Source organism: Podarcis liolepis (assembly GCF_965112155.1).
Source record: "Podarcis liolepis genome assembly, chromosome: 6".
Classification (NCBI taxonomy): domain Eukaryota; kingdom Metazoa; phylum Chordata; class Lepidosauria; order Squamata; family Lacertidae; genus Podarcis; species Podarcis liolepis.
In genome coordinates this window covers 40,761,448-40,788,786 of record NC_139559.1, presented here as the reverse complement: position 1 = coordinate 40,788,786, position 27,339 = coordinate 40,761,448, and the positions used below count along the sequence as shown (strand labels likewise).

General features: G+C 43.4%; 1 protein-coding gene across 5 annotated transcripts; it reads right to left on the bottom strand.

The window, feature by feature from the left end:
• Positions 1–5,946: 5,946 nt before the first annotated feature.
• Positions 5,947–25,859, bottom strand: RAB29 (RAB29, member RAS oncogene family). Of its 5 annotated transcripts, none has more exons than XR_014527709.1 (7): positions 25,571–25,859; positions 25,071–25,298; positions 13,603–13,674; positions 12,104–12,285; positions 11,246–11,367; positions 7,005–10,628; positions 5,947–6,763 (listed from the first exon to the last, which is right to left on the bottom strand). XR_014527709.1 is itself a non-coding variant. In XM_083510011.1 (6 exons), exons 2-6 carry the CDS (start codon positions 25,192–25,194, stop codon positions 10,499–10,501), a joined length of 630 nt encoding a protein of 209 aa, XP_083366137.1. In that variant the 5' UTR covers positions 25,195–25,298; positions 25,571–25,859; the 3' UTR covers positions 5,947–10,498. The 5 variants fall into 5 exon arrangements, 3 of the variants coding, with proteins under 3 accessions (XP_083366137.1, XP_083366138.1, XP_083366139.1); XR_014527710.1 differs by having other exon boundaries at positions 25,562–25,857; XM_083510011.1 differs by having other exon boundaries at positions 5,947–10,628.
• Between the last annotated feature and the right edge of the window lie 1,480 nt (positions 25,860–27,339).

The following is a 27,339-nucleotide window of genomic DNA, read 5'->3' as shown; positions in this document are numbered from 1 at the left end:
AGCTTCTTGATAATAAAAAGTAGCAACTCTCACTGAGCTCAACAGGGCTTGCACCCAACTCAGAAGTGCTTAAGATTGCTTTGTTGTTTAGTCGTGTCCGACTCTTTGTGACACCACGGACCAGAGCACGCCACTGCCTCGCACAGTTTGGTCAAACTCATGCTGGTAGCTTCGAGAACACTCCAACCATCTCGTCCTCTGTCATCCCCTTCTCCTTGTGCCCTCCATCTTTCCCAGCATCAGGGTCTTTTCCAGAGAATCTTCTCTTCTCATGATGTGGCCAAAGTATTGGAGCCTCAGCTTCAGAATCTGTCCTTCCAGTGAGCACTCAGGGCTGATTTCCTTCATTGGAAACAGCAGAGGGTGACATCTAAACTGCTCTAGGCCCCCTGGACCATATACCTGTTCTACTGCTTTTGCCTTTGCAACCTTTATTGTTCTGTCCCAGTCTCCCACATATACATTAAGCAGCAGCAGGATACAGATTTCACTTTTAAAATATGTTGGGCATGCTGTGCAGCACAGCACCGCTAAATATCAACTGTGGCCCCCCTACCCCCTTCTTTTCTGTCACGCCAATGGCACTGTGGGGAAATGAAGATGGCCGTCCTGTCAGCCTGTGCTTTGCCCACATGTTTCAGCCACAGAAAAAGGCAGTGTGGGACAGGAGAGGAGTGGCTGAAGGGCAGAGCCTACCCCTGGATACATTTCATCAAGCTCCACTCACTGGTGTGGATAGCGAGCAGTGGAATAGCCATGAATTGCCATGAGTAAAAGCCACCACACTATGTGGAAGTGAGTCAACTATGTATACAGAGAAATCGAACCACACCATACATATACAGCACATAGCTTCCCATGAAGAGTTCTGGGAAGTATAGTTCACTCCTCACAAAGTTATAATTTCCAGAATGCTAAACAAATTATAGCTTCCAGGATTCTTTTCAGTTAAGGCAATGTGCTTGTTACTTACCGTGTGGCTGGATGAAACATTATTACTATACAGTGGTACCTTGGTTCTCAAACTTAATTGTTTCAGAAGTCCATTCCAAAACCAAGGCACGCTTTCCCATAGAAAGTAATGCAAAATGGATTAATCCATTCCAGACTTTTAAAAACAACCCCTAAAACAGTAATTTAACATGAATTTTACTATCTAACGAGACAATTGATCCATAAAATGAAAGCAATAAACAATGTACTGCAGTCACACAATCAGTCAGTAGCTGAACTGGGTTCCACACAGTCACAAAAACAGAACAAAAAGAGCAGCAAAAAAACCTCTGCAAAATAGCAAAAACAGACAGACCTCAGCGTAACACTCAAAACGGAATCATAACACTTAAAATGGAGCACATTCAGCTTCTGAAAAAAGTTCACAAACCGGAGCTTCCGGGTTTGCAGTGTTTGGGTTCCAAGTTGTTTGAGTACCAAGGCATTTGAGAACCAAGGTACCACTGTATCTAGTGAGATGGTGTAAAGCTGTTTAGTCAAATAATGCTACATTGGATGGTCACAACATGTTTTGACTGAAATCAGCTAGCCTAGAATCTAGGGTCTAGCAGAGGCATAGAATGGCTGAGGTTCACAACCCATCACCCGAATGCAATCCTACAGACCTAACTATCCAACTCCACCACCTCAGGTTACACACTGGTCTCCTACCCTACTCTGTCTTTTGCCGATTTAATTTCTGACTTAATTCTTGATCTGATGGGATATCTTATGGGGTATCACTGATGGGAGCTCTTTTGCATGGCAGCCACTATCATCTCACAAAACAGGACACCTATTTAGTTCACATTCCAAACTTCAGAGGTATTTAAAGCATTTACACAGTGCTTTTTTTCTAAAAAAATGTTTAGGGGTACTCTCATTCCCTCTAAGACTCAGGAAACACCATGAGAGGAAATTAGGCCACCCTCAGGGGTAGCAACGGAACTGACAATTCATCGTGCTAGAGAAGAAACTAAACAATTTAAATTTTTTAGCTTCTTCTCCCATTAGATTCACAAAATGTTTAGGGGTATGCGTACCCCTGTGTCTCCCCAGAAAAAAAGTGCTGCATTGATATATACAGCGTTTCAAAAGTGGTATACAAAAAAGTGAAGTGATACAGACTCAAAGATTATACAGTATAATAGAATTCCCTGTGGGTGCTACTACAGTCGTCCCTTGGAAGTCAATCAACTTCCAAAATGTTTGGAAACTAAAGTGTGGCTTCTGACTGACTGCAGGAACCTCCTGCAGCCAATCAGAAGGCACGGAAGAAGCCCCATCGGATGTTTGGGTTCCAAAGAATGTTTGCAAACCGGAACAGTCACTGTTTCAAAATGTCCGAATACCAAGGCATTCGGGATCCAAGATACGACTGTATTGGTATATAAAGCCCAATACAACAGCTTGAGACCAGTTCACTTGAAAGATTGCCTCAGCCCATATGTGCCAACTCAACCACTTCAATCTGGGGAACTGGCGCTTTTACAATTGCTACATAATGTTCGTTCCATGTTTGCAACAAATCAGTTCTCCAGAGTGACAGCACTTACACCAGAGTATTATAGGCAGGTGCCTTCACTATATTGTTTTGGCGCCTGCTAAGAACTTTGTTTAGGCAAGCCTATCCAGACACGCAATTCTGACATGTATACTAACATGTAACTTTTTTTGGTATGTACAGTTTGAAAATTACTGATAATACTTAGATTTTGGAAAAAAGTAGAGCAACTTGTTTTTAACGTCCGATTTCATCAGTACTGTATTTTTAATGTGTATTTCATATTCCTTTAATGTAAACAGCTTAGAGGTTTTGATGATTAAGCAGTATATGAATCCTGTTAAGCAAAATAAAATAAACGGCCAGGTAAACCCAGTCATGCTAAACATCCCAAAAAATCTGGGCAAATAAAAATCTTCACTGGGAATAAAACAGTTGACAGACTGTACCAGGCAAGCATCCTTGGGCAGCATGTTCCAAAGGCAGGACACCACAGACCATAAGCTACTAAAGTCAAAGTGTCTCAAGGGGGAAACTGTATTGGTAGCTCTCTGAAGTGTTCAGTGACATTAATACTGATTTAGAGCCAAGCATGACAGACAGTCTCATGTTGGCCAAGTACTTGTCCTCCTATGGCACCACAGCTGCCCTTCCTACATCATTACCTCTGCATAGCAAATGCTCTCACCACAGCTCTAAGAGCCAAGGATGACTAAATTATAATTGCATTTGCAACATCTACACTCCTTACTCATTCCTGTCAGGAGTATTTACAAGGCTATTGACCAAAGCATGACGACAATTATTTAGGGATGCTAATAATCTGTGGAACACAGAAGAGTTCTCTTCCATAACTGGGGAGGTGCTCAAACACCTGAAAACGTGTGTACATGAGGTACCACCACATTATGCCACCCTGTTTACTCATAGTTTTCATCAGCTTATTATGAACACAATGCTGGAATGGATTCAATGGGAACCTAATAGCTATTGTTATTCTTAGTAGCTTCTATTAATTGGTCAAATCTCTTGGTGAATCCAGCTCAGTTATTGGCAAGATTGTATCTGGTACCAGGCAGCACTACAGTAAAAGTGTGCACTGTCCAATTTTTTTTTTTATCCAAGTTCCTAAGCTATGAAAAAAATCCACCTGGGGTACAATTCAAGCACCTGACTGGAAGCACAAGGCTGAATAGCATGTAAGAGCCACTGCCACATTCAAAGATCCAGCAAGCTGATCAGGCGCCTGGGGTGTGCCCTGTGCCAGTGGCGGGGCCAGCCGCCCGTGGGGCGAGACGGGACAGGACGCTCTGCGGGGCCTCCAAGAAGTCTGCCTGCCTCCTCCCACTCAGCTGCCCTACAGGAGAGACACGTGGCTTGGGTGCGCTGCAGGCCCTGTGGTGCCGCCCATTTTGTCACCCCCCTCAGTGGTAACACCTGGGGCGACCTGCCCCCACTGCCCCCCCTTCCTCTGCCCCTGCAAAGACCCACCACTTACACTGGACACGATGGAAGGTCGGCAAAGAGTAATTGTGCTGATTTTCATTGCACCAGTTCCAGGCTGGCACAGCAGACAAGCACATCACTGGTAGCCGGACCAGCTGAGAATGCAGTGGATCTTTAGCTGGCTTAACTCCACACCCTCACTGCCTCCTTTTCCAAAATACTCTGTTCTGCAGGTGCAGATGACACACCTCCGGAGCATCCAAACCCCTTCCAGCAACCCAGCGGGATTGGGATTGCTCTGTCCATCTGCAGTCCTAAAGTCACACACTAGAGTGTAAGTTCCATTGAAGTCTTTTGATTAAAGAAGTCAAGGAACATACTGTAAATAAAGCAAAGAACAAAGCAACCCATGCCATACATTAATTTCACTGGATGTCTCCACATTCCGACTCCATCTTCTGTTCTCCCCTTAATGGGCACCGCATACTCATTTCTTATTTCTGCATTTCTTTTGCCTTTTTACATCTCCTTTCTCAATACTCCTCTGCTGATATCTGAAAAACTTCCTACCCCTCCAGCTCATACATCATGACTACTATTCTGCCAGCAATATTAACTCCTATAATCCTTGATCAGCAACCACCAGTTTAACAAACTTGCGAATTCTCCAATGTGTTTCCATGATATTCAGGAAAGAAATCCTTACTACTGGAAGTGCATAGTGATTTATATGGTCTCTTAAAGGGCAATTTCAATTACCTGCTTTATTGAAAATTCATTGTTGCCATTATAGGACAACAGGCAACACTCAGTCCACAAAGGCCAGTGTTCTGTGCAGAGGCCAGTGTAATGAAGCCCAATTGTGTATATTGCTGATCCACAATCAAACAGTTGCAGTGGGAACAAAACAGACTTTGCTGAGGGTTATTTTGCTCCTTACACGCAAACTGTCTTGGTCTATTGATGAAAAGTAACCTATGCACTTTTTCATGACCAAATGAAGGCCTCATAAATCATGGCAGTTCATCTTATTCTTATCAGATCATCAAGTGGTAAGTTGAACCATCGTCAAAATGCACACCACCCACATTCATGGCAGAATGCCAGGACTGACCGCTCACCTCTAGTGTGATCTGTGCCAACACAAAATCTGGATTCATACTGATGGAGCTTTTCACGACCAACATAAAGAAGTCAAAACAGAAGCCATCATCAGCTACTTTCTTTATAGTACTGGAAGTGCAACTATTTCTGCAGTCTTTAGGGAAAAATCAGTGTACAGATAAAATGTTCAAAGGCAGTATTTCACTAAATAGTTGCACTAGTGCAAGGATTAGCACTAGCAGAATGGGATCCCCGCCCTGCTGTCCCCAGATCTGCTCTGGGAGCTTGGTAGAGCCCCCAGAACAGATTCAGGGGGTGAATGGGGTGAGGAGAGGGGGAGAACATTCCATTGCACAAGCATAAATCCTTGTAGTGACAGAACATTTTGCTTAGTTGAATAGTACAATCAATGTCCATGACTAAACTTAATGCCCAACTGTGAGTAGCTCTCCCACCTAAATCTCCTCCAAAGTTTGTGCAATATATTTGGGGAAAACAGGAAGCAATTCACCTGCTATTTTAACCAACATTATAGAAAACCCCTTACTTTACCTATACAGTAGCTGCTAGCTGCCATACCTCCTTCCCAAATTCTTCCACAACCACAAAGCTTTAAAAAGCACCCAGTCCAAAAGACCTGATGATTTAACCAGACAGGTTTCACAGTCCTTCAGAATTCATCATTTGGAAATATTTGGAACTGGAAATTTACCAGTTCTAGCAACTTATGTCACCATAAAAAGCTTGAGACACAAAATGGATAAAAGCAGGGACCTGGATTCACTTCTAGTCAATCCCAATAAGCAAAGAAGTCTGGATGACAGACCCAGTTCCATCCCACAACTGCATAAACTGAGAAACCAATAGATGTGAACAAGCAAAGTCAGGCTGATTTCAGATTTATTTTTAGTTTTTCCAACACTGCATTGGTTATTGAACAGCACAACTAAAACCTCATTTGTCCTTTTGACATAAGAACAAATACTGTTAAACATACAAAACAATGCAATTCAAATGTGTATTTAAAAATATGTGAGATTCTGAGAAAAACACCAGCTGTTTGAGGTGAGTTTTCAATGACCATTGTTCAAATTAATGGAAGGTGGTCCATACACTTTCTCCGTGAATGCTCCACACAGTTGTAACATTTCAATTTCCCTGGGGCAGGGAAGAATGGGAGTTTTGTTGTGCATACATGATGCAGTGTAACATCCAGACAAGTAAATGTGACAGTCACATAGGTAAGGAAGGCACAAGTAAGAGCATATAATTTTCTCATTAAAAAAACCCCTTTTATTTATACTCTTGTTTTTAGGGAATTGTTCAATTTATTATTTTAAAGTGCTTTTATATTGCATGATAACTTTAATAACTTTTTCAAGAAGTAGGTTAAAAATATTTAGCTCCAACTAAAATATTGGGGGGTAGGGTAAAAACTACTGTGCTAAAATAGTGCTGACTGGTAAAGGGGTGATTAAAAACATGTCTATTTTTGCTAAAATGCATTTTCTTTTATGCATTCTTGTGCAAATATGTGTTTTTAAAATGGTTTTAGCAAACTATGAGATTAAAAATACACTGTTAGAATGGCAGAAACTGGAAATGTAGCAGCACTGAGGTTCAGATGCATGGCGATAGGCTCACTCAGCAGATACAACTCTGTACATTTCAAAACCATGCATTTTAAAAAGAAATGGAAAAGTAACACTAAGAAGACTTAAACCCACCGACACTGTGCTTTCAAAAACAAACCAACCCCAAAGGTGGCTTTTCAGCAGCCTGAGAACATCAGTTTGAGGTCATATAAATGGCTTGGAAAAATGTGAGCCAACAAAACATGGATTAAGCCTCTCATGTGGACATGCCCCCAGATATCAAACCGTATTACTAAGGCACTGCTTGGTGCAAACCAGTGGGGATGGGAATCTTAATTCAGCACATCTAGTCTCTACAGTACCCATGCTTAATTGAGTGTGATTTTGTACTGTCTGGGGAAGTGGCAGGAATTGTGCACTACACATAGGCAATACTGCTACAAAGCAGAATAAGGATTTAATTATACGAAATCGTACATCATACTTTAATTTCGGGGAGGGGTAGAGGAATTTCTTCTGGCCTATAGGTAGCCCTAGAATACCATCTGGATGAAGACAACCATTTATAGAATCTAATGGCTTGCAATCAAAGAACTGCAATCTGATGGAGAGAGGGAGGGGACGGAGCCATAAATAAAGCACAATGAATTTACAAACCTGAAAACAGTTTCGTGAGCAACCTTGCTTAAGGCTACAAAGACAGCTTTTCTTGTATGTTAAGTGGAAGGTTTAGGAATCTCCAAGGAGAAATGCATCCCCCCTCCCCTAAAAGGAAACAGCAGCTCCCATTTGAGCCTCTCTCCAGCAAATTGCTTTCAGTTTACGTCCAACCAGAAAAAAAATGGCATAAAAGTTTTAGATCAGAAGTAATCAGTATAGCATGAGTTGTAAAAAACAAAACATACCACTCTGTTTTTATTTTAAAAGCTTACATAAAATAAGCACTTCAAGCGAGGTAACATGTCCATTACGTCTTGGCAGAAAGAGTTTTGCACAGCACTTAGGACCAACACACACAGGATTTAAACACTGAGACATTTCTTGTTTTGCAAAGCACTCTTTCAAACGTGAAAGTTCTAGTGGAATATAGTGGAAAGTTCTAGTGGAATATACCTTGCATTCCAGTTGGTCCTCTAAAGACAGCCCTTTGGAAAGTCAGCTGTTTCCCTAGCTACCTTTATATGTTTGCAAGTCAAGAATATACAGTAGTAGCTCCATGAGATAGTGGCTTGAGAGATTTTAAATTTTCTCATCAGCTATTCAAAAGGCACAAAAATAGAACTGGATGTGGAAAAGATAATGTGCATATATTCTCAAGTGTCTACCTATACAATGCTATACATGGGTTCACACAGATGGGGGGGGTCCTACAACTCCACCTAACTTAGTGCTCTATGCCCATCATCCTTGACCATTGGCCATGAAGGCTGGGGCTGTTGGGATCCAACTGTGGTTGGAGGGCAGGCTTATTGACTGCAACTGCCTCCCAATACCATAGCACACCCACCGTTGTTGCATAGATCTCTCCAGATATATTAACTTAAGACAATCAAACAGCAGTTGTAAGTCAGTGCACAAGTACATTCGGCAAAGGGAGATATACGAAAACTCTCTCCTATAGATCACGGCTGTCAGAGATGTTGCTTGAAACAGCTCATGTCCAATGGATCTGTGTGCCAATAACCCAGCAGTAATTTCTGCCAGGCAGATGTCAAATTCTGCTTTATATACAGCTTTTCAAAAATGGTACAAAGTGGAAGGGCTAGTGCTGTAGTTCAGGTGTATGACTATCATATAGACTTTCACCATCATGTGGAAAAGGAACTATTTCTAGAAAGCCCTTAGGTTCTTCTCCTACCACTTACTTAATTAGTGCAGGCAGAAGTTTTAAAGACCTCAAATCTTTGTAATTTGTACTTCCAATTGCACAGAAGCAATCTGAGGCTAGTTTTGTTGTGCTCCCATTTCAAAGAGTACAATGTGATATTTGAATATACCGAACCACAACCAAGTTATCTAACATTGTTTTTCTATAAATCCCTCTTCAATAACATGGTGCCATCTAGATGTTTTCGACTACAAGTCCCATCAGTTCCAATTGTTGGGAATTGTAGTCCAAATCTTCTGGAGGGCACCACGTTAGTGGTCTATAGAGTATCCCCTTTAAAAGCATTTAGCTTGAATTTCTCTGTGGTTAGTACTTCTACCTGCAGTTTTCAGAAAAAGTGCAAAGAAACTTGCCGATGTCCTTCACTATCATTTAAAAACATTAAAAATAAAGTTATTACCATCTTGAACGATATCTAGAGAGATTCCACTTCCCCATCCACTGCTCGTTATCTTTTTTAGCAGCAACTGTTTAATAATCTTTATTTACAAAATACATAACCTGTAATACCCTATAACAAGAATGAGTCCAATGGATAATGTGCCGTCTTGTCTACATAACTGAGAAAATGGTCTGAATATATATTTTATATCTTATCCAGAAGTTGTGCCCATTACAGTATTCGGACAGACAGTTTGAAAGAACTGTAATGTTATCAGGCAAAGATTCAAACATTGCAAGGCTTTAATAGATCTTTCTTTTTTGGCCTGAATAGATTTGCTTTTACCCAATCATCCAGGAAATTTCAGAGTTTGGTTGAATATGGACACATTATTCATCCACAGGATCTTTTACCCATTACACATGCATCTCCTCGGCTGTTTAATTTTTAAAAAACATATTAAGAAATTTAAGCACCCTAATACAACTCACCAGTTTGAAAAGTTAACCTTCCTGAATTATGAATTTTTAAAAACTGGTAAATTACAATTTTGTATTTTCTGCAAAAACAAAGTCTATCCCCTTTATATTAAAAGGGCAGGAAATGACTGGTAGCAAAAAGGTACAGAAGAGATTTAATTCTTGCCTTCTGTCCTGCTGTGTTCCCTATTCTGCGTTTACCCCCTCGGTTCACTAAAACCCATGGACGCGCTTTCAAGATAGCATTGCATGATGGCTATCTACAGCCACATATTACGGCCTCTGAGAGGAAGTAATTTATCAGAATATGAAAGAGGCAAATGAGATCCTACCAGGGAAAGGGCTATAAAAACATAAAAACATTGCTACTGCTCTAATAAGGTGCATCAATGCAAAGCAGTTTACAGCTTTTACCTCAATTCATTGCTGGGCTCACTAATGAAATAGTCACAGGAAAAGGACCTGACAATTGTATCTCCCACATAAAAGAAGGGACAAAAAAGGCCAGAGTCCCTTGTGTTTTTTTCCTTCAGCTTAAATGCAGCCATTCTCAGAAAACACACACACAAAAGCAGCAATAGGCTTATCCTGGCAAATATGGCACCTCAAGAAGGGCCGTGGTAAGAGAGAGTTGTGCAGCTGTGTCACAAGGGGGGGGGGAGAATCACAGCATGTTTCCACAGAGGATACATTAAAGGCAGTCTGCTTCAAAGTGCAAGATTTAGCACGTACGCTGGTTAGACACAGCCAGGTTACCCAGGGCTTTGCTTTCAGAGCTCCTTGTGGCCATTCTTCCTGCTGTGTAATCTTCAATCAACGGTGGTGGAGACTTTCCCACAAGTACAAAAGGCTGCAGCGAGCAGAACAATCTCCTCCAAGTTAGCCCAACTTGCAACGAGGAATATAGAATGGCAGAAGTGTACCCCAGTGGCCCATAAGCAGGCAAGACTGTGGCTTCCATCAACCTTGCTGGGATGCCTTGGTCTTCTATTGCTGCTTACAGCAATGCCATGAGGCAGTTCAGTACTACTTCTTAAGAAAAGACGGTATTAAGTTTCAAAGGCGCTCTCGACTTCTGATCAGATGCAGAAGCCTAGGGAGGTGCAACTAGCAGCACCCCCAATTGGGCGCGGCGGCAGCTTGATGTAGATTGATGTAGTCTCCACGGCCTGAAAGAGTAATGTCCGTGTCACCTGACGACGTCAACAACATCATCATCATCTTCTCAATAAGGACTCTAGGAAGAAGCAGGATTAGGTTAGAAAGAAAGAACAGACGACACACATTCCCCAGCATTCCAGGAACCAAATCACAGGGGAGGACTCTCTGTTGGGGACCCCTTCTGTTCAAACCCAACATAATGTGACTGTGGGGTTCTGCATTTACCTCTGAGAAAACATTACCTTGTTGACAGAGATTGTTTGCAATGAAGTTGTTTCTCTAGCAAGAGGTGGGCTTGCTGAGGAATGAAAACCATCATGGACCCAAAACAACTTAAAAAATAAGCAAGGCTGTGGTGCCTTACCTACAGAGGGTACAAGCTTGTTCCATCTACTGACCTAATCACCTGAGACCAAATCTCTATACCGCATTGCATCCCAGACCCTGGCCTACAAGCCAAAATGGTAGCCGTATCACTGCAAATCACTTAAATACCTGTGGCGCAGCCCGTCTCACTCCAAACCTAGCTGCCACACTGCATCATAATGAAAGCATGACTGAATATTTTGGAACTGAGTGAAGTTGGAATTCTCTTTTTAAAGACCTCACCTCTTTTGTCATATGTTATCCATAGGCCCGTACTTAGGGGATAATTACCTCTGGAAAAAACATTCAAAAATTCAATTTGCCTACCTCATCGACTCATTTACATTCTTGTTTTCCTTGACAGAGGTTTCAACCCATCCGGTAAAGCCATTCTCCTTACTGAACCGATCAATTTCTTCTCTGGTCACAGCCCATGGATAAAGGTCACACTGGAAAAGAGTATTTAGGAAAGTACAAGTTCATCTTTTAGAACAGTCAGGAAGAGGTGTACAATTAGTTTTCTGCCTCTGCCACAAATCTGCACACAGCCAGATCTACCCAGCAGATTATAAGGCAATGCTATAACTATTTGTGCTGCCACAGTTTGAATTAGTAGGGTAAAATGATGAAAAATCTGTGCGTCTTCTGCCACTGAAAAATTTCTTATTACTGTTCAAAACCAAATCCTCAAATTCAGAACAGAGCTTGATAAATGTGCAGATATTTTATATCCTAAGCAGATGTTTCAAATATGTTTTTTTCGGGGTCATGAAAGATGCCCACTTGGGAATTTCCTCACTTCCTTAGTGATATCAGGGACAATTTTAGATGGGGAGGGGGGGTGAAAGAAAGTAGGGGGAGAAAGGGATCTTTCTCCTGCACACTTTTAGCTCTGTAGCCCTCAATACCTTCCCCACCCTCCCTTTTAAAAACTGTGGGGAGATGGAACTGGGTCAGAGGCCAGTGAGGATACACATTCTCCAAGCTCTGTTCCATGCCCCCTTCTTTTTAGGCCCCAACCCTAATACCCTAATTCTCAGCTGCTGCCAGTGTTCACTGATAGCATGAGGACAGCACACATGCACGGCTCTTATCTCCCAGCGCTTTAGGGGAGTTTCAGAGAGCATATCGCCTTTTTAAAAAGAAAGAAAAACAGCTGGAAACACTCAGTCTACGGCCACTCACTTTATTAGCCAGCAGCAGACAAGGAACAGGGCTTCCATCCGGCAGCTTCAGTTTGCTGTCCAAATCATACTTCCATTTCTGGCAGCTGGTGAATGTGCCAATACTGGTGACATCAAACATGATCACACAGGCCGATGCTTCTTTGTAATACAGCCGAGTCATAGACGTGAAGCGTTCCTGACCTGGGGAGGGTTTAGGTGACGAAGGAGTTTTAGCATTACCTCAGATTCATTCCTAGGCAGCTTCCTCCTCCACATTTGCTTGATCCAACATCAAGGACAATGGAAAACTTGACAAAGTGGGATGACTGGTTCACAGGATGGTCAAACCATGGTCCTACAGATGTGGCTGAACTACAGCCTCCATTATTCCCAACCATAGGCCATGCTGGCTGAGGCTGATGGGATTTGTAATCCAACAACCTCTGGAGGGTCACAGGCTACCTACCCCACCCTAAAGATTTAAGGCCCCAATAGATAGGAAGATGAAACAGTGCCGGATTTATGTATAAGCTAAGCAAGCTATAGCTTAGGGCCCCACTCTCTCGGGGCCCCCCAAAAAATGTAAAGGAAAAAAACTGGATGTGCATTTCTAAAATATAAGATAAAAAACAAATAAAATAAAACCTACATACAGCAACAGTTTTTTGTGTTGTGTAGGCTCCTATTGGTTACATGCAAATGGCTTTAGATACCTATTAGGTCCATAAATTACCATATAGCATATATTCAACATAAAAAACAGCGACAATTTGTTGTTGACAAAGGACAGCTGGACATATAAAGGGCCCCATTACTTTCAGTAGCTTAGGGCCTCATCAAACCTAAATCCGGCCCTGAGATAAAGGGGACCAAAAGAAACCTGCAAGAACTACCAGGATTCGCCGATGATTCCCTACATCCAAGTTAATCCACAGTTTGGAGTTCACCAATTTCTGTACTGCACCAAAGAAGAAATGTTGTTGCTTTGAGTTTTCTGCTTCAGAAAGTCGCTTGTGTCCCCCCCCCCCCCCACTGAAGCTGCCTGTGCCAAACCCACTCTTTTTTTATATCCGTTATCCCTACTGAGAAATCACACTGGTAGGTAAAGTAACAAACCCTACACATTGCTGAGCTTTGCTTCCTAATTTTATGGCAGCTGCTTCAATTGCTGAAGAGGCAAGCCACTTTTTAAATGGGCTGTCTCTTTGGCAGTAGAATGACAAAGCAAACAAATACACATGCCTCTTAGTCACCGTTAATTGCAATATCCATCCATCAGCACCATTTTCAAGGCGTTCCCCCAAAATTGCCATTTCCAGACTTACACAGGAAATTGCACAAACTGCATCGCTAAAGAGGTGAAACACAATAACACATGGATGAAAATTAGACTGCTACTGTGTGTGGGAATTGTCTATCACTTTGGAACTATCTTTGATCGATAGAAAAAGACAAACAAATCTGGAGGAGGGGGACTCTTATCCACCACAAACCAACAAGTGACTCTTCAAAGCTTACCTGCAATATCCCACAGCTGCAGCCTCACTGTCTCAGACTCTGACCATTGTACCACCTTCAGAGCAAAATCCACTGGACAACCATGGAAAGAAAGAAAAAGATAAAACCAGTTAGGGGTTGAATAAAATCACTGTGTAGTATGCTCCGCTTATGAGTACTTCTGCTTCAGGCCTGAGGGGCCTTAAAAGAGGATTAAACAAATGAATGGAGGGCAAGGTTCTCATGATGGCTAAGCTCTGCCTCCATGCTGGAAACACCAGGAGAGCGGCGTTCTCTTGTGCTTGGGTCCTGCTTGCAGGTTTCCCACAGGGATCTGGTAGGTCAGTGTGAGAACAGGATGCTGGAATACATGGACTAGATCAGGCATAGGCAAACTCCGGCCCTCCAGATGTTTCGGACTACAATTCCCATCATCCCTAGCTAACGGGACCAGTGGAGTTTGCCTATGCCTGGACTAGATCCAACAGTCTCTTTTTATGTTCTTATAACGGATATTAAAGCACTACACTTGAATTAGGCTGCTGTGCAACACAGCAGTTGCTTCTACACTACTGCCTTGATACTATTCACGTTCTTCCTTCCAGCAGATGTTAAGCCCAAGCTATAGCATTTCTTGAGTACTGCTGACCTCAAAGCATATGTTTATGCTCCAGTAAATCACAGAGAAGTGGTGGAAACAGACAACCATGTAGATGTCACTTTAAAATTCCACCCCATTCCCCCATACAGCTTTAACCACACGGAGAGAAGTCTACAACCATGTGACAAGCCAACCGCTTCTCCAGATTCCTGTGGCCATCTGTTGCTATCCCAGACAACTCTGAAACAGAAGTGTGTGCACACATTATATGCATGCTCACACAAGTAATACATCCCAAATCCTGGATGACTGCTTCTATGTTTATGGATCCAGAATTATTTCCACCGGAAATATGATAACTAACAGCAACAGTAAGTATATAATAATTTCCCCTTGAGATAGAAGTCTTACATATTTCTCAGTAAGTCTTTTTTTTAAACTCCCATCAGTATACCATGTTGATATGTGCAGCACCACCCTGTTCCTGTGAAATGTTTTAACTGCTTTTAATTTTGAATTTTTAATGGCTGCAGCCCACCCCCGGAACCTGTTAGTGAAGGGTAGGAATAAATTTAATAATAATCATTTATCGATTGCATATTTATGTCCTACCTTTTCTCCAAGGAGCCCAAAATGGTATACATAGTCCTCCCCGTCATTTAATCCCTACAACAACCCCATGAAGCAGGTTAGGCTGAGAGTGATTGACCCGCCCAAGGTCTCCCAGTGAGCTTCATGGCTGAGTGTGGATTCGAACCCTCCTCTCCCAGGTCCAAGTCCAGCACTCTAACCACTACACCACACTGGTTGGCTCTCAATCACTCTGGATCATCATCATTATCATGGTACAGTACAGTCTTGGGCAGACATGTCAGGCAAAAATAAATAATAATAGTAATTTATTATTTATACCCCACCCATCTGCTGGGTTTCCCCAGCCACTCTGGGTGGCTTCCAACAAAACAATAAATACAATAACTCATCAGATATTAAAAGCTTCCCTAAGGTAAGGCAAAGAGGAGGTAGATAGCTGAGAACTCTCTCCTCTTCAGGTACTTTTCCCAACCAGCAAGATCAGGTTTATCTTGCCTGGGCCAGATTGGTCCCGCAGAGATCCCTCTGTGCGTGTCTGCGATTTTCAGCACCGCGGAAGCAAGTCGCTGCACTGTGCTGGTTTAGCGCAGCGCATGAGCAAGCACCTTGGTTGGGGAGCAGCTCATGGGCCAGTCAAACAACCTCCACGGGCTGCTTCTGGCCCATGGGCCTTAGGTTAGTGACCCCTGAGCAAGATGCTCTACCAAGCAGCTCTCCCACCTGGTAGTGGTGCTTCTGAATGGCAGAGGGTCCACTGCAAATCAGCAACCATTCACAGTTTAGGAACTTAGGACGATGCCTTATATTGAGTCAGACCATTGGGTCCTTTTAGCTCATTTGTCTACACTGACTGTCAGAGGCTCTCAGACAGGAAATATTTCCAAGCCCTATCTGGAGATGCTGGGATACTTTTGCATGCAACACAGATGCTCTATCATTGAGCTGCAATGCTTCCTTAAATTTAATTGTGGATGAGGGAGTGAAACCGGTAGGTATTACTCAGACCTGGGGGGGATGAACAAGGGGAGAACTGATGTGACCCAGCATCAACATAAGCTTGTAACTGACGCTTGGCCAGAGACACAAAACAAGAAACCCTCTGGTGTACTGCTGACTTCGGATCCTCTCTGCACAAACTGGTGGTGTTGGAGAAGCCCAGGATGGCTGTTTCAAAGGACTCAATATTCATGGCTGCCATGATATCCGTGGAGCTATTTCAAAACAATACTGACCCACCTTTATGTAAAAGTTTCAAGATTTTTTTTTTTTGGGGGGGGGGAAACATCATTGACCCAAGACATATGGCAGGGCATACGTTAAATCTGTGGGTGTGAGTTGTAATAACCCTATTTCCCTGTGACCTTTGGGTTGATGGTAGAAGTCCTTCCCTGAAGGGTTGGAGGACTTGAAAAGCTTTTCCACCCAAGAGACTAATTAAATTGAAGGGATTCCTGAATTTCCCCAATAAATTGTGCATTTGTCAGGTCTGTCCATCCTGCCAAGGCCTCAGTCTCACTGTGGCAACGACAAGATGGAGACAGCTGTCAAAACAATCAACCTCTTCAGCTCAGTGGAACTCAAAAAGGGCTCTTAGGTTTGCTGGAGATAGTTATGAGAAAACTTCATCTGCTGACTTTCTGCCTGTCAATATTATCACTGCATATGCCCTTCCCTGATTTATTTTGAGTCCACCATCTCACCTGTTTACAACAAGAAACGGTTTAAGCTGTTGAATTTCTGCCCCTGCTCTTCCCCCCAAAGCCAAGTCTAAACCTTTCAAAGAACTTAGGTTTCACGAGTCATAACCCAGATATGTTACTGGTCATCAATGGACCACTGCTTAGAAATGCAAATAACTGTGAAGTATAAAAAATGTCTTAAATACAAATATATTTTAGGCTGGCAATTCTACATTCAGTGCAAGCCCAGGCATGGTATTTCAGATGGCTGTGTGTGTGTATGAAGGGATTTGATGTTAATAAGTACAGCAATGTTATTAGCACTAATCAAACAGTCACCCAAATACACCCATTTAAGTGTTTATACCAGAAGCAACATTTTCCCCTTTGAGCAGGAGAGCAATTAATCACCAATGCCCCACCACAGCTACTACAGTCTTAACATTCCATACACACACACATACAGTATTTCTGCAAAATGCCTACTACGCTGCAGGGTGCACTACTCTGATTGCATTCACACAGCACTTTATTCCAGTTTCCCAGTATTTCCCTAACTGTCAATTTTTGCATTACATTTGATCTTTCACACAATGTAAAAGCAACTTCCAGAAATTCACCAAAATATAGAATAGAGCTGGCTCTGCTTTCGTTTCCATGTTATTTGCAAACAGATTTTTTCTGGAAGCAAATAACACTGAAATGACCCCTACATTTGTGCTATACTCCACTATATTTCTGAAAGTGGCTTTTACGTTGTGCGAAAATTCAAATATAATGCGGAAAGTAACAGGTAGGGCGATGTCAGGAAACCAGAATAAACTGCTGTGTGAATGCAGCCTCTGTCTCAACCCCTTCTCCCCAATGTTAGCATATTGCAAGACTGATGCAACCCATACTTTCTCAACCACAATACTACCTTCTCCTCCCCACCAAAGGACTAGGGATATAGTAATGATGGATTCTATTTGCATTAGCATGGTAATTTAATATGTTTACATTTCCGGGGGGGGGGGACACACACATCATTTTTTGCATGAAATTAAGCGCGGGTGGTGCTGTGGTCTAAATCACAGAGCCTAGGGCTTGCCAATCAGAAGGTCGGTGGTTCAAATCCCCACAACGGGGTGAGCTCCCGTTTCTCGGTCCCTGCTCCATGCCAACCTAGCAGTTCGAAAACATGTCAAAGTGCAAGTAGATAAATAGGTACCGCTCCAGTGGGAAGGTAAACGGCATTTCCGTGTGCTGCTCTGGTTCGCTAGAAGCGGCTTAGTCATGCTGGCCACATGACCCGGAAAAACTGTCTGCGGACAAACGCCGGCTCCTCGACCTTTAAAGTGAGATGAGCTCTGCAACCCCTGAGTCGGCCACGACTGGACCTAATGGTCAGGGCTACCTTTACCTTTTAAGCCTGAGTTAGAATTAAGTGTTGTCTTTGCTGCGACTTTTTGCTGTTGGGTGGTCATGCTCCTACACAGTCACAGTTACACTGAAATCCTACAACTCCAAAAGTTAAAGCCTTTGCTCACAAGGGAGTTGCTCTAGCCCCCTGATCATTTTGGCTGTTCTTTTCTGCACATTTTCTATTCAATACAAAATCCAGATGTGTCTAGACCTGTACACATGCTACGCCTGAACAGAGTAGGAGGAACTGTTGTTCTCCTTGGTGGTTGTCACTTATTACAGCCAATAGGTGCCCTCGACACTTGTGCAATCACAATCTACGCTGCACTTGCAAAACAAAGATACCACTGTCTAGTGCTTTTTTCTTTCTTTAAAAAAAATGTTTAGGGGTATTCTCATTTTCCTACTCATATTGAAATACTGCCCCTCAATGAGGCCGAACTTAGATTCACAAAATGTTTAGGGGTATGTGTACCCCTGCATATCCCCAGAAAAAAGCACTGGCACTGCCTAGGAATCACAACACATTTTTGTTGACTCAATACACCATGCCTTGACTGCCAAGAACATACAATATCCCATAATGGAAACCCAACCCCAGGCAAAGAATGTGTGGCCTGCACGCTTCAATTAAGCAAGAAAGGGCATTTAGTTTGCAAGAGAAAAAATAAGTCAGGTGAGCACTCTTGTGACAAGTCAATAGTATGTTCTCAGGATGAGCTGCAAGTTCATTAATATCTACGTATTATAATATTATATAAACACACACACACGGAGAAGTTTGAGGACTCTAGCTGAAAAGCAGAATATAAAATCTACCAACAAAATACATATTTGATGGATCTGAGCCTCTAATAGCGGTGTTGGCAAACAGCCATAATGTTAAACTAAAATAAGTTGTAAACTTGTAAGTGGAACTTTCCTCCCTCTGCCTCCTATAAAGATGAATCTATTGCAAATGACTCCTTGTCCAACTTCTCCCCATTCTCCTCCTCACTGGATCCTCTACCCTGCACTTCAGTGAAGTGTGTTTAAGGAGCATATTCTGTGAAGCCTTAACCCCCAACAGAAAGAGCAGCCAAAGATAATCAGATCAGTTTGATTCGGGTCACCCTTATATAAAGGGGATAGTTTAAACTAAGGCGGCCTGCCCAGCTAATCTTGCCCTAGTTTGGTTCAGTTCTTTGACTAATGATCTTATAGACTTAAGCGGAACTAAAGAAAAATATCAAAAGGACTCTTTTATAAACATATTCTAAACAGAACTAAAGAGAAACATCCAACGTGTTCTTTTAAAATTAGGCAGCTGGTAGAAACAGAATTCTGTTAAAGGACTACTTGCAACATTAACAGGTTTATTTTCCATCACTCAGCCACATAGCCTGAATCAAAGACTACTGTGGCTGTTTCCCACTCACAGACCAAATAATAAAAAATAAAATTGCATTCCAGCAAGTGTGTTAGGACCCCTGAGAATGATACTTCCCCTCCCCACAGAGCACAACAGGAACAAAACTAAATTAGACCACAGCTATTATCCAGTTCAGTGGATCTGAAACACACTGCAAGTTGTGAATCTCTTTCTTTTCTTTTCTAAAAAAGGCAGGCTGCAGAGAAGAAAAAGATGGCAAAGCTCCCCCCCCCCCCGTCTCTACTGCAACTGATCAAAGTGGGGTGTAAACGAATCCTTTGCAGGCATAAAACTGGGGCCTTTGTACATCAGTTTCTCAGTGGGGTTTGGACTGCACTTTAATGACCTCTGACCTACTTATTCATTTGTGATTTTCCAACAGGGAGTTAAAAGGTAATAGGAAATAGTGGGGAAGCTGCACTTACCCATATACTGAAATTCTATCACACCGGGAGGCTGTTTAGCCAGAGATTTGGTGTCTTTCTATAGCTTGTGAACTATTCAGCCACAGTCCCTGTGAAGCTTTCAGTAGCATCAAACACAGCTTTTAAAGACAAATCTGTTCCATACCCAGGGCATCTTCTATATGCTGCAGACTCTAAGGATGTTGGCACAACCAACATCAACTGACCCCAGGATTAAGTAGACAATTGAAGCAGATGCTTGTTCCTTCTACCTTTCCCTTCCTTGACTCCCAGAGGCAAGCTCCCTCTCCTCCTTTTTTAATGATTGCTGTTCATTTTCAAAACTTTTTTCCGGACATACAACAGTGCAGTGCACAATGTATTACTCATTTTTTTCATTAAAAAACCCCCAAAACACATAACTAAAACAATAACACAGCTTTCACCAATACTGTGGTACCTCAGGTTACATACGCTTCAAGTTACAGACTCCGCTAACCCAGAAATAGTACCTCAGGTTAAGAACTTTGCCTCAGGATGAGAACAGAAATCGTGCTCCGGCGACGCAGCAGGCCCCATTAGCTAAAGTGGTACCTCAGGTTAAGAACAGTTTCAAGTTAAGAACGGACCTCCGGAACGAATTAAGTACTTAACCAGAGGTACCACTGCATGAAAGACAAATGGACAGAGGCAATACTTTACACGCTAATAACACCAACTGCTTTACAGACACCAGAAGCAACTCAGGAGAGAAGGTGACTTAGTAATATGTCCTGCCTGCAATAAAACACGTCTCTACCATATCGGTCTTTACACTCACAGCAGGCGCTGTGACTCTCCAATGGTTGGGCTTTACTCCCAAAGGCTCACTCTTCCACTGTCTCCCAAGATGTCAACAATATGTCCAACCAGAAGTTGTTCTGAGAGACTGATGACTGCACAGCCCCTCTCTGACCAGCTATATAATGCAAAAAGGGATCCCAAGGCCACATTCACACACAAATCAGGGGTCGGCAAGGTTTACTGGCCATGGGCTAGATCACTCCCATGGAGATTGTCCGTTGGCCAGACTGGCACAGCGTGATGCCGGAAATTGCGCCTGCGCATGCCCGCAGCGCCGGAAATTGCGCCTGCACAGAAGTGATTTCCAGTGTCTGCGTGTGCACAGACATGATTTCCGGCGTTGCGCTGTGAGTCCCTGCGCTGTGCCAGTTTGGCGCAGTGCGCGGGGGGCTCGCCGAGTGGGCGGCTCAGTTCAAGGGCAGCTCGTTGGCCGGTAAAACGGTTGCTGACCCCTGGCTGAAATCTTCAGAGCAATCTGAACCTGCGGAAACTGTAGCTCTGTGAATAGGGGTCTCGGGGTCTCCTAACAATTGTCAGCATTGTTAACAAATGACAAATGAAATATTTGGGGGAAGCCACGACTGTTCAAAGAGGCATCATGGTATTTTTAATGTGCGGCGTGAACATGGCTCAACTGTCTGCAAATGCATCTCTCTCTTGCTCTCACCCCTCATTTACTTATATTTAAATACTATTACCACTCTTACATAAAAATATCAAAGTGGTTTGCAACGAAAATGCAGAAAACTGTGCATTCTTAACTACCTGCCTTGATGGAATAGGAAAGTTTTCAGCAGGTGTTTAAAAGTTGAAACAGAAGGCACACCTGCTGACTCAATGTCTCTGCATCACTGTTTCTGCTATGTGCACACCTTGGACCACCAGCCTTGTATCGAAAACTGTGACGATCCTTTCCAGTGGTGTGTGATCTCTAAGCAGCGGCTGCCAGCAAATAACAAATTCAGTCTTTATCGAGCAACCCTCACATAGCCTCTGGAAATACTGGAAGGAGGGCAAGGCCAGGGTCATGATGAAACTTCTAATTAACAATGGCTGTGATTTCCTGGAACACCCACCTCAGTTGGACCACAGGGCACGCCCACCACATGTTGAACTTTGTGCCAAATCGATTGCATCCTCTCCAACACAACCTACTTAGAGTCCTAGCCATGTGACCTAGTTTCTGCAGCATCGTGTACCAGTGATAAATCAATTTCAGCATGGTTTCCCTCAGTCTCGCAAGGATAGATTTCAAAAGCAGTGTTAGAAATTCAGATATATAAGCTAGGCAGCCAAACAGCGCCTTAAACCTAGGTTATGGTTATGGTCGCCACAACAGTATGTGTATGCACCAGGGGGGTACATAGATGACACGTTCAACACTACAGTTCTATGATTCTGTGATCTCAACTATATTGCCTGACTGTAGCTTCCTCTTACAACAATTCACCTGTCCCAGTATGCAAGAAGGAGAAACACACACAGGGGAAATGGAACAGGTATTAACTATGGACTAAGGCAGAGGTTTTTAAACTGTGATTGCCAACCCAACGCCCAGAAATCTTTACGTAGTTGCAACTGGACCTGGACCAGTAGCAAAACACACCTGGGGAATTTCAAACACTGTTCAAAGGCAATCTCAACCACACAGCAATCCATGTATTTCCCACAATGTCATACCCAAGATCTCCCTCCCAGACTTTGCACAATCTGATCAATGACCAATAGGTCTCAGACAGGACAAGAGAGTCCAATACGCTAACATGACCCCTTTCAGGTTAGGCTTTTCGTTAATGCACCAGGTGAGATCCTTAGGAATAGTCCCCATTCTTTATAAAGCTTTACAGAACACCTGCATTATTTGTAGCCAATGAAACAGTACATTGCTCAGCTCAATGTTGAGCTCCACCTAAAGGTTGACCAGCTATATATATATATCATTTATTTGATGGAGACCCTTGCTCTCTCACTTGCTGCACTTTACCCAGATGATCAAAACTTGGGTGGCACAAAAAAGGGTAGTGGCAGTGTTTTGCCCATTTCTGCCACAATTTCAGAGTTACTCTTAAGAAGGAATTCAAGATCGCTCTAAGTTTTCCCTGGGTGGCCCTGCTTCATGGACCACCTTCCCACATTTTTTATAGTTTTTAAAGGCATTACTGCTTCCAGTAATTTAAAGCATTCCCCTTCATTGAAAAAAAAATCATGTTAACCAGTAGCTACCAATATAAACAATCAAATCTAGATTTCACAATAGACCACTTTTTGCGTCTTCTACAGATCATTGCAAATTAAGCAACATGGGTTACAGCAAGCCCATGCCTTGCAGAACAGGACTCTTCAGAAGGTGCTTGCTTTGGGGCATTTAGAATCAGAAGGGAAGAGATTTCACAAAGGGTTAAAGCAAGGACTAGATAAGCAGCCATGATTCAATTTAATTGAAAGCAGCTGTGAGTTCCCAAGATTAAAAACTGCTGTTGGAAACAATGAGAGACTACCAAAGCAATCCTGACCAGTAGATCTGCTGGCTGGAGTGGATGGGGTGGAGCACATCTTCATCAGTAGAGTTTTCCCCAGGCGGTAGATCTATCACTGACAGTGTTTCTGCTGTTTGTAAGCCCCAAAACAGGGTGATCCAGGCCAGTGTTAGTGGTCACCTTGGATCTGATGGATCCAAAGCCCCTTCATTCTCCCAAGAGGTCTATCAGACCCATCAACTACATCAGCCAGTTAATACCTGCCTTCAGGGGCAAGATCTGAAACCAAGATCTACCAGGAATAATAATTTAAAAAAAGACAAAAGAGTCATACACACACATTAAGCCCAGGCTGCTATGAGTCAGGACAGCAACAGATGGGTGATAGCTCCAATGATGTATAAAATTGCTCTGCCCATTCTTTGCAAGCAATGCCCTTTTCCAAAAACACAAGGTTAGAGTATTTCCTCTAGCCTAAAATATGATGGAATTTCTCTTAACGATTTGATAATTGATCTATGGAATTCTTTGATGCAAGTCATATGATTCATGAGAGCTAAAAACATATTACCTTTCCATTCCATCCTTCCTCCAAGGAACTTGAGGCGGAATAGACGACTCCCTCCCTTGTAAGCAAGAACCCTCTGAGGCAGATTAGGCTAAGAGCTGCTAACTATCCCAAAATCACAAAATGAGTATAATGGCTGGGTAGGGATTCTGATTTAGAAAAGGGTGGCTCCTTGAAAAAGGGCTCTTGCACCTTTAATAATGGCGGTGAAGAGGGATTCTCAGCAGGTATAGCTGAAGGAAGTCCAATCCTAATATTCACCCTGCCACTCCAAAAAATGGCCTCTCTTTCTAGAAACTGGCTCTCAATCTAACACAGAAACACAAGCAGTTCAGAAGACTTTCATATTGAAGCCAAAGGAGAATGGATATCTTTCTTTGGCTTTTTACATCACAATCCTGAGAAATTCACTCAGCCCCACCGTCCTGGTTTTTAAGCAGAGGTTGGATGGCTATCTGCAATGTATGATCTAGTTGAGATTCCAGCATTGCAAGAGGATATTGGGGCACCTTCCAACTCTACAATTCAATATTTCCACAAATAGAATCTGAAGATATTTCAAGAGGATGCACTTAAAAAAAATGCCACCACCAATCCAACAAGTATAGTGGGAAGAGTGTAGCTGCTTCCACACACTTGTCTTCAGCTCTGAAATTAAAACAGAAGGAGCCATAACTTCCAAAGCACCATACTGGTGAAATGCTGGTAAAAATAGTAAGTCTTACACACACACACACACACACACACACACACACACACACTTGAAGCCAGGCTAGTCCTTATGCAGAGAACCAGTGTTTCACAGTATAGTTTCTCCTATGGAACAAAAAAGCTTGAATGTTGAATGATAGATTGCAATTATTTAAGAACTAGCAACTACAAGATCATCTTGGCTATCTCTTCGTACAGACCCAGGTGATTGAGTCTGAGCTTCCACTGCCGCTGCCCCACCACGAACCATTTTAATTTCTTCAGTAATGTTTTATTTTGGATTTGATGTTTTAATGTAGATTGTGAACTGCTTTGACATTTTAAAAAATTATATAAAGTGGTATAGAAATTAAATGAATAAATACATGCATGGCTATGAGTAACTATGGACATATTTAAACCAGGACATCTCAAAGGCGTTTTGCTACCCAGTATGAGGGGGTGGGAGGGACCTGGTTTTATTTCAACAGAGGTGCAAACACAAATGAAACACCAAAGGAGGAAGTGAGAAATGCAACATCCGAAGAAACAGGAACAAAAATAAAATACAAGAGAGCAACACTTTTAATTGAACTAACCCCCTGCCACTTAAGAGTATGACAGCTTTTGAGTTCCACAGAGCTTTTCATCAGATGGAATGCAATCAAAAGGCAGATATTTGCAATAGACAACGCTTTTATAGCACTAGAACTGGGCTATTCAATCTGTTATTAGAGCTCATCATCTATTGCAAATAAGCTTGTTGTTTTTCCAGGGGCGGCGGGCTGGGGGTGGGGTAGAAATCCAAAACGACTCACCTCCCACCGTCGACTTGTAGTGTTTGTTGAAACTATCGTTGGCATACCGCTGGACCAGTGATGTCTTCCCAACTGTGGCATCCCCAATAATCAGCACTTTGAACATATGGTCGTGATGGCCCATGGTTTGGAACAGCCAAGTAAACTCAAGGGAGCGCACGTCGCCGTTTCCTCAATTCTTGGGAAGGGACAGCAGCCACGTGGGAGGCAAGGACTCCTCTCTTTTCCCTAGAGAGCGAAAAAAAAAATCTGTGCATTCAAAAGCAGCCTCCAAAGCCCAGGCAGGCGATCCAGTGCTTAGCGCTTCTCGGTTTTCCATCTGGAGTAAGCAAACAGGGATCTTGCGAAGCCACCGAGCGCCACGGGGTTGGGGGGTCAGTATGCAACTTTTACGTTTAATTGTCCGCTTCCTCCTGCAGGTCCAGCTCTCGCTGAACGCAGGGAGGCAGCAAGCAGTGTTTCCAATTATTTGCACCCAGGAGAATACTCACCAGCCCTACCTTACGCGTTTAAAACGCACCAAGCGGATCCCAAAGAGGAGTTCTCCACCCGACGAGTAGCGAAAGCAAAACACACTGTCAGCAGCAGCCGGGCGCTCGCTGGGGAGGAAACCAAATCTGAACACGCCGTGTCTTTGCAGGGGAGGCGTTCGCATTGCCGTTTGCATAGAAAGAGGCTTAAGCTCTTCATGCGATCCTCATCCTGCAACTAGCGCGCCTCTTGCCGCGGCTTCTTAGCTGCCGCGACTTTTCCGCATTCTCCTGGCCGTCATGTGAGAGAGGGCGGGGCGGCTGCCTCGCCCCGTCGGAGGAACTACGGTACCCAGCATGCATAGGGCGAAGGGCCCCCTATTAAATCCGTAAGCCGGAGCGGCTGCCTCATGGGAAATGTAGTGTTTTAGGGAAGGAAAAGTGTAGCCGCGGTCTGTCCTTCAGGAGGCAGGCGCCGCGGCTCGTGCGATGTATAGATTTCTATATAGTGCCGTGTTGGCAGGGCCGGGTTTAGGTTTGATGAGACCCTAAGCTGCTGAAGGTCATGGGGCCTTTATATGTCCAGCTGTCCTTTGTCAACAACAAATTATCCCTGTTTTTTGTGTTGAATATTTGCTGTATATTGGGATGGGATGCGGGTGGCACTGTGGGTAAAACCTCAGTGCCTAGGACCAGTGGCGTAGCGTGGGTTGTCAGCGCCCGGGGCAAAGCAAGTAATTTGCGCCCCCTAACCCGTGGATTTTAGCAGGGGGCAGAGAGCTGCGAGCGCCCCCCCCAGATGTTGCGCCCGGTGCGGCCGGCCCCCCCTGCACCCCCCACGCTACGCCACTGCCTAGGACTTGCTGATGTAAGGTCGGCGGTTCGAATCCCGGTGGCGGAGTGTTCGGTCCCAGCTCCTGCCCACCTAGCAGTTCGAAGCACCCCTAAGTGCAAGTAGATAAATAGGGACCGCTTACCTAGCGGGAAGGTAAACGGCGTTTCCATGTGCGGCGCTGGTGCTGGCTCGCCAGCTGCAGCTTCGTCACGCTGGCCACATGACCCGGAAGTGTCTTCGGACGGCGCCGGCTCACGGCCTCTAGAGCGAGATGAGCACGCAACCCCAGAGTTGGACACGACTTGCCCTTAAGGGCAGGGGTACCTTTACCTTTACCTTTATATGCTGTATGGTAATTTATGGACCTAATAGGTATCTAAAGCCATTTGCACATAACAAAATATGTGTTTTATCAAAGTAATTGTTGGACTGAAATACAATTAAGTAGTATATTAATAGTATATTAATTGGGGGGGGGCAAGAGAGTGGGGCCCCAAACTAGAGCTTGTTTAGCTTATACGTAAATCCGGCACTGCATGTTGGTGTATAAAATCTCCAGTGCTGGCTGTTGAATTTTGCACAATTATTATTTATTAAATTTATATACCCCCTTCACCCGCAGATCTCAGGGCAGTTCACAACATAAAAATACAAGATAAAAGCACAAAATGCATGATAGAAACAAGAATGAAAAAGCACAAACCAATAACCCTTCTCCTATAAACACATTTAAAAGGGGTATAAGATGCCAATCAGCCAAAGGCCTGGTTAAAGAGTAATGCTTGTGTCTGGTGCCTAAAGGTGTTTAATGAAGGAGCCAGGTGAACCCCTCTGGGAAGAGCATTCAACAAAAGGGGAGCCACTGCAGAAAAGGTCCTTTCTCATGTTGCTTTTCTCTGGACCGCTCATGGAGGAAGCACATGAACGAGGACCTCAGATGATGCTCTCAGGGTCTGGGGTAGCT

Excerpts from the sequence above, each read along its gene's own strand:
- RAB29 (XM_083510011.1), bottom strand. The coding sequence starts at position 25,194 with ATGGGCCATCACGACCATATGTTCAAAGTGCTGATTATTGGGGATGCC. Across the intron at positions 12,286-13,602 it reads GCAGCTGTGGGATATTGCAG|GTCAGGAACGCTTCACGTCT; the intron begins GTAAGCTTTGAA and ends AACCCTCCCCAG. Across the intron at positions 11,368-12,103 it reads GTCTGCTGCTGGCTAATAAA|TGTGACCTTTATCCATGGGC; the intron begins GTGAGTGGCCGT and ends ACTCTTTTCCAG.